The sequence below is a fragment of the Chiloscyllium plagiosum genome, chromosome 24 (assembly GCF_004010195.1).
Source record: "Chiloscyllium plagiosum isolate BGI_BamShark_2017 chromosome 24, ASM401019v2, whole genome shotgun sequence".
Taxonomy (NCBI): domain Eukaryota; kingdom Metazoa; phylum Chordata; class Chondrichthyes; order Orectolobiformes; family Hemiscylliidae; genus Chiloscyllium; species Chiloscyllium plagiosum.
This window is the reverse complement of record NC_057733.1, coordinates 21,310,221-21,318,504: the sequence shown is the minus strand read 5'-3', so window position 1 is coordinate 21,318,504 and position 8,284 is coordinate 21,310,221. Positions and strand designations below refer to the sequence as shown.

General features: G+C 36.8%; 1 protein-coding gene across 1 annotated transcript in view; it reads right to left on the bottom strand.

Annotated features, from left to right (window-relative positions):
* Positions 1-5,286: 5,286 nt before the first annotated feature.
* The window catches only part of ndel1b (nudE neurodevelopment protein 1-like 1b), a 31,779-nt gene continuing 28,781 nt past the window's right edge, over positions 5,287-8,284 (bottom strand). Inside the window, exons 8-9 of the mRNA XM_043715224.1 lie at positions 7,048-7,082; positions 5,287-5,373 (exon numbers count right to left, since the gene is read on the bottom strand). Coding sequence (XP_043571159.1) covers positions 5,369-5,373; positions 7,048-7,082 — 40 coding nt within the window. The 3' untranslated portion in view covers positions 5,287-5,368. The remainder of the gene's footprint in view (positions 5,374-7,047; positions 7,083-8,284) is intronic.

Genomic DNA, 8,284 nt, shown 5'->3' with positions numbered 1-8,284 from the left:
AGAATGAGTCCAATTTATTCAGCTTAGATTCAAAGGTTAGCAGGAAATATGGTATCTGGAGGCTGCAGAAGGATCGAGACAGTTTTGAGGAATGGTCCTGGAAATGGCTGATGGAATTCAAAGTGAGCAAATGTGAGGTCTTGCACTTTGGAAAAAAGAATACAAGCATGGATTACTTTCTAAACAGTGAGAAAATTCATAAAGCCAAAGTTCAGAGGGATTTGGGAGTGCTAGTTGAGGATTCTCTAAAGGTAAACATGCAGGTTGAGTCTGTGATTAAGAAAGCAAATGCAATGTTGTCAATTATCTCAAGAGGGTTGGAATATAAAAGCACTGTTGTGCTACTGAGACTTTATAAAGTTCTGGTTAGGCCCCATTGGAGTACTGTGTCCAGTTTTGGTCCCAACACCTCAGGAAGGACATACTGGCACTGGAGCGTGTCCAGCGGAGATTCACATGGATGATCCCTGGAATGGTAGGTCGAACATATGAGGAACGGCTGAGGATCCTGGGATTGTATTCATTGGAGTTTAGAAGATTAAGGGGAGATCTAATAGAAACTTACAATATAATACATGGCTTGGAGAGGGTGGATGCTCGGAAATTGTTTCCATTAGGTGAGGAGACTAGGACCCGTGGACACAGCCTTAGAATTAGAGGGGGTAAATTCAGAACAGAAATGCACAGACATTTCTTCATCCAGAGAGTGGTGGGCCTGTGGAATTCATTGCCACAGAGTGCAGTGGAGGCTGGGACGCTAAATGTCTTCAAGGCAGAAATTGATAATTCCTTGTGACATCAAGAATTTAAAAGCTACAGGGAGAATGCGGGTAAGTGGAGTTGAAATGCCCATCAGCCATGATTGAATGGCGGAGTGGACTCGATGGGCCGAATGGCCTTACTTCCGCTCCTATGTCTTATGGTCTTAAATGCACCCACTGAAGCACAGTCAAGATATATTCTCCTAAAAGGGGAAAAATGGACAAGCAAATCCAGAGATCGCTAGATAATACAAGATGGGGGTTTATGACAAAAAGTGTGCTTTATAACAGATGTCAGATAGAAAATACAATGAAGACCGAAGAGAAGGTTGAGAGGAGACTTAATTGAGACAAGAGAGGGGGTTAATTAGGGTGGACAGTGAGAGCCTTTTTCCTCTGGTGATGGCTAGCATGGCAGGATGTAGATATAGGTCAGATGTCAGTAGTCGGGGCTTGGAACGCATTGCCCGCAACAGTAGTAGACTCACCAACTTTAATGGAATTTAAAATGGTTATTGAATAGGTATTTGGAAGAGAATAGAATAGTGTAGGTTAGATGGGCTTCAGATTGTTGCACCGACCTGTGGAACCATCGAGGGCCGAAGGGCCTATATTGCACTGTAATGTTCTAAGCTGACTCTAGAAGGTTCAGAACAGAAGTGACTAAGCAAATCCTGCAAGCAAAGAGAAAGTAAAGTAACAGACTGGCAGTGACATCTGAAAGTTCTGTGGGCATCTATGTAATTAAAGGATACCACAAGGGATAGGGCCAATTAAGAACCAAGAGGAATTACCTTCTGCTATTCCAGATTCCAGAAGTATTAAATGGATAGTTTGCATCTGCTTTTACCAAGATGCTGCCCAGGCCACAGGAAGAGATGATAATAAATACAGTAATCGATATACTGTCTATACTTAAACTTGGCAAGATAGAAATAGATGGATTGGATCTGAGAGAGAAAGGAGTACGTGGAAATTGCAGAGGCACAGGCTGTAACTTTTCCATTTGTCTTTAGGGATTCAACAATAGTTTGAAGACTGGTCATTGATGTGCCCAGTAACTATTGGCCAGTCAGTTTAACGTGTGGTGGAAAATCTCATTATGTGGCATAAAGGAACAGAGGCAACGTTAGTATGAAACTGGCTGAGTGACAGGAAACAGAAGTGGTTAACAGATGTTTTTTTGGGCTGGGGAAGGCTTGTAATGGAGATCGCTAAGGTGATGTCAGAACTCTTGCTTTTCCTGAAATATTAATGACCAAAACCTAGTGTACAAGGTCAAGGGATGAATACCTGCGCCTTTCCATTTAGAGTAACGTTGCACTAAGCTAAATATCAGACTTGCTCATAATGCAGATACCACTTAGCATTAATGATTTCCAAACTTACCAGACTTCCAAACATATGTATAAGAAAACAAGAATTAACCATTTCCCTCAAGTCTTTGCTTGAGTGGAGTTAAAAATCTTATGTAACTTACCTGAAGGAGGATGCACTGGCCTTAGTGGGCATGAAACAAAGACTCATTAGACTGGAACCTCATATCAAGGGAAGTTTCCTTTATGGAACAAGAACAGGAATTCTTGCTTTCATTCACAAGTAGTAACACCACCATCCTCTGGACGAAATTAAAATAGCAGAGATTTACCATTTCTCAATGAATTAAATGAACTAGTGTTAGGACTGTGATAGACTAAAATCAAACAATGCTTTTATCCAGACAATAACGGCTATTCCTATAGCAAGCTGGATAACAGGTTGCTAGGAAGTGAATTTGAAACAAAAGCACAATAGTTCAGGCAGAAACAGGAAAAACATTACAATTTTAACACATTTTAGGCAACCCTTAGATCTACATTAAAGTTAGACATTGGGGGAGCGTGAGAGCAAACAAAATGGTGGTGGGGAAATAAAGCAATGGGATAGTAAAAAAAGGGAAAACAGAATCAGAACTAAGAAAAAAAGATGAGGGGCGGTGACTCAGCTGGCACAACAAATGGAAAAGAAAGGCTAAGAGCTGTTATGATGTACATAAAGGGGAAAAAAACCAAAACAGGTGCTGTTAAGACTGCAACAGAAGAAAAAGAGGGTAATCAAGACCCAGATCACAGCATAACATTTTCTGTCAACAAAATGCAATCTTAAACTTCTATTTTCTTCTTCAAAATGGAAGTACTTTGTTTTTAGATTATAAGTTATGATAGGAGGTAATATCATCAAGGTCACCTTGTGCCATCACAGAAATGTAAAGGGACCATTTGTTGTTGGTACTTCCAGATCATATTTTTGTATCCTTCACAAGTTCAGCATCACCAGTAATTCCAGAGAGATCTCAAATCTCCCATGACTTGTATTTGCTTTTATCTGCTCACTATCTTGGTAAATGATGCAAGACCAAGGGATCATACCAGAGAACTCACTACCAACCGTTGGAACAGATAGAAAAATCATACAAAAATTAAACTATTAGAAAACTGGTACGATTGTTTTCAGCATTAAAGTCATTATCCAGTTGCAAGTTATAAATACCTCACAAATAATTTCACCAATAAAAGGAAACCGTAGATATCAGATTAAAAGGAGGAAATATCAAGACTTCTGATTAAAAGTCTGGGTGAAGAGTTGCAGTCAGAGATGTACAACACAGAAACAAACCCATCCACCCAAGTTGAATTGGAAGGAAAATATTAAAGAAAAGGGGATTGAGTATGGCTGGGAGAAGCTACACAGTCATAAAAGATAGAGGCCAATGTTCCCACTAATTCTTTTTCTTCTGCACAGAACCCCAAAAATAGGGTGTGGCAGCAATGTCTGGAATTAAAGTTAATGATGTGAACAGTGCTGTCATGCTGATTGCCACATGTGGACCCTCAGCATCCCTTAAAGCTCTGCAGGGAAGGATTAAAACCTACTACATTGGAAGATTGGGGGGAGGGTGGAGTGTGTGTGCACGTGCGTGTGCGTGCGTGCGCACACGTGCGTGTGTGGCACTGTTGGGGGCTCAGCATTGTAACCCAAGTAACCTCTTGTTTCCCATTATGTTTTGGCTATTGATACACACCATGTGATGGTTACCACAGCCCATCTAACATCTGAACTTTCGGCTTCCACTTTGAGCATTGTCACTACCCTTTCCAAGTATTTATTTTACTCGAAACAGGGTTAAAATATTCAGAGCATGTGAATATAATAGAGTAGGCCATTTGGCCCCTCAAGCCTGCTTCTTCATTTATTAGGATAATGAATGATCCAAATAAAGCCGCAATCCAAATTCCTCTTGACCCAGATAATACTCTATTGTTGCTTAGCAAGAATCTGAAAAAGGATGAAAAATGATTTTTCATTATAGCCAGAATATTACCCAAATGTGACAAATTACTCTTAATATTAAGATTTTATTGAAAAGCAATCTTCAGACACCATTCTGCCTAAATCTAACAAACCTAAAAGGTAAAATGTAGAAATGAACAAAAAAAACTTGTATATAAAGATGGATAAGTTGATTTCTACTTCATACAAATTGGTAATCATGTCAATGCTGCATTTACAAAAATTCAGTAATGCACTGGTTAAAACAGCAAAATTTAGTGGCACTTCCTACTCAGTCTTTAGAAAGTAATCTTACCATATTATGACTACTTTGCACATTAACTGTTTAAACAACAAATTTATTTTCAGAAGTTTAGACAGCAGGTTCTACATAATGATATCGTATGATTTGTTACAACCGTGTATGGTAAACTGCTTCATTTATTAAACATGCCATATAGAATCTGAATAAATAATGCTACAAAGCCCAAGCTATGTACAAATATCTTGGGCAAAGTTATGTTTACAAACTTATATACAGTAAAATAAACAAACCAGCCAATGTAATTGTCCAAATTATGCAACAAAACAAAATGTCACAAGTGATCGAGTTGATGCATAGAAACAAAAATCAATGCTGTAAATAGTTCAAAAGTTTGTTTATACAACTTCAGTATCTTTTTTTAAAAACAAACCAATTTACACTTAATGCTTAAATATATCTTCATAAATTTGACTTTAGAAATCAAGCAAAAATTGTACAGTTTAACATAAAAATTACAGGAATTGGTGTTTTAAAATATCACCAAATCCAGGCACATAACTGAGAAACCCAGACTAACTATCTGGAGAGTCACACATCGTACAAGTGGTTTGAACAAATACCATATATACCATAGTTAGCTTTAAATATGTAGACTTTTCTCAATACCGCTTGGGGTTTCAATTGTTAATTCTCAATATACAAATCTGTTGTCATGTATAATAGGAATAGCATTAAAATCCCCATGAATGGTAGGATAATGGTAAATTAACTACACTGCAGTAACAGTATACCAGAGATTAAGAGGTAAACTGTTTAATAAACACAATCTTAAAGAATAAGCAAGATAATAATTCAGAAGTTCCTACACACCGCAGTGCACTCCATTTATAATCAGGGTTATCCGGTTTCTTGAATTAGATGGTTAAAAATAAAAGATGTAGTTTGACTGTTCAGACACTGAGTGGCAGCAAGCCTGGTGGTGAAGGTGGTGGTGCTGATCCAATTCCTACAGGTCCTTGTTCTAGACCATTTACTACCCTATATTCAACAAAAAAACAAGATATGAAACAGTCTCATACAAACTTTCTACACAGTGGTAGTAATTTACAGGTGTATCAGCATTCATGACAGTAACATTAAATGAGAAGCGTTCCTCAAATTATCAAGTCCATTCTTAGCTCTGGGTTCAGGAGAAAATTTAAATTATACAGATTCAATTTCCTTGTTGGGTTTGTTAATGGGTATAATTTTGAATTTTAGTATGTTTGTTTTCTGCACCACTACCTGGGGTTGAAAATTAAAGATGTACATTAAGTACGCTAGCACAAAAACTACAATGACATCATTTTCAAGTAAATTTAAATAGCTACCAAGTGCTACTAGACATCGATCCCTATCATACGCAATTGTAGCACAAAGCACATTGGATCAATCAATTTGATTTTTAAACCTTAATTGCCATAATATAATATTTTGGTTTGATTCAATGCCATTTGATGTGCAATTTGGAAACATTTTATAAAAATAAACCTAACCCAAGATGATTGGAATTCCTTCAAGTTGCCTGAAGTTTAAGAGTTTGATTTTGATAGGAGTTTCGGAAAGTGGAAATAGCAACATTCATATGAAAACCAACACAATAAATCATTAAATGACCAATTTGTCCAGATGCAACAGATTCATTGTAAAATTACACAGTGTATATTAGTTACTTCTGGAATGTATATAGTTTATATTTTTAGAAATTGTAAACATGCAGAGAAGACAGTAGCAAATGCACAACTTACTGTATATTTTAATGTAGGCACTTGTTAGTAGTGGTGATTTTAAGTATAGCCATGCCTCAGCTTTTAATGTACAACAGACAAACCACAACCAGATAAGTTTAATAAAACATTACCCCTTCGGTATGAACCATTCTTTCCTTTCTTTAAATATTGTCCAGTTTTATTCTGATAATAAACTATTTAGTGATTAGTTGTTCAAATTGATTATTCCATTGCAAAGCTTAGCTAAAGTGCACAAAGCTTTCACTGAGTGTTTCCACATACATTTTAAACAAAATGTAAGTTTGATTTTCTTTCATTCACCATAACACTTAGCCAAGCAGGCTCAGTATGACGCAGAGTTGTTGGCACTTGACCAGAAAAGGTGTAAGGCTGGAAAGAAATCTACTCAAAATCTAAGTGTGTTCTGCAGTTACTCTTGCAAAGAAACTCCTAGGCAGAGTATACATGAACATGTGGAAAATGCTGTCACCTGTTAGACATGTGTCTGAAAAAACCTCAGTCATAATTTTGACCAATATCCTGATTCTTAAAACAGCTTGAACAGCCATTTTCCACATTCTATAGTGCCTCACTCAGCTTAACAGATATTATACCACACAAACAACTGTGTAAATGTTTCAACTGCAAAAAAAAAGATGCTTTTTCAACAAAAGAGAATTTTCCATCTTAGATACAATGTCCACAGATCATTTGGCAAGCCCTAAACATTGACTGAAAAAGCAAATGGTAAAAAAATTTGAAGAGCCACCAACAAGCATTCTATTTTAAATCGAGGTTCTTACAAATTGACAGAATACCAAATTCCCCGTGCAGTTAGTGGAAATTCAGCCTAAATCTAGTTGTTAATCCTGCTTTCATTTACTTCATTATTGTGCTTGCATGCAAGTGAACACTTGAAAAGGAATACAATAAAATTAATTACCCATGATAAACTTGGTGAAAAAGACTCTCTCTTTTCTGATAAAAGAAAAGACATACTGAATCAAATTTAAACATTTGTTGATTTCATGTTGAATTCTAAACCAGTGTCAGGCGGCTTAAATACTTAAAATCATTCTACATCTTAAAGCTAAAATCAGATTCTTGTTCAATCGATTATACCTAACTGAACAGGTTGGAAATTGTTGAAAGTTAGTGTTATGGAACTTTAATTTGTGGAATAATCCCAAATACTGCCCCACGTTGTCCCAAAAGGACAGGAATGAGCAGTTTGACAGTAAAAGAATGGACTGGATACAGCAGATAAAAGATAGAATGCCAGAGTACACCAAAATTACAGCACAATGCAATTTCATACTAATTTACTAACCTTTCTTTTGACCTCAGCTTTTACATGGGAGAATGCTATTTCGCAAATATTCTCACTTTTGTAGAGGTTGACTTCAATTGAAATAAAGTTTCACAAGAGTTCACAGCCCATCAATACCGCTCGAAGATTGCTCCTACTTGAGCCCAGATGCCAAGTATGGACTGGATATTTGCATGTACAGATTGCATTCTAAACTAAATTCCTGCTCATGCCTACATACCAATCAAGCACAAATCATTAGATAAAGAAACAGACATGGCATGCTAGCAGCTCTATCACTCCCTGACGTGGAACACAACTCACAATTTGAAACTCATTGAGGCCAAATAATCAACAGAGGCCACAAATTCAGGATCAAACCTGGAATTTTGTCTTCTAAATAGTATGACAGCTGGACAAGGTGTATCCACTGTGCCATTATAAGAGGCAATTAGACTCAAAATATTTCTGTTTTGTTAAAGATAGTACTACTAAATTAGAAATTCAGTAAAGCTAAACTAATGTCAAACAAAACATTCAATTATTATTCAATTATATTTACAGAGAGACTTCACAGTTTGGAATAAACTTTCACTCTAATTTGCTTAGGTTTTTAACATTTTTTTTAAAAACAGTGATCAAAACTAATAATCCCTCTTCATAACTGAATTACTTCTCCAAAATTCCAATATGCAGGAGAGAATAAGCATAAGCACAAGCATAAGACATAGGAGCGGAAGTAAGGCCATTCGGCCCATCGAGTCCACTCCGCCATTTAATCATGGCTGATGGGCATTTCAACTCCACTTACCCGCATTCTCCCCGTAGCCCTTAATTCCTTGTGACATCAAGAATTTATCAATTTCTGCCT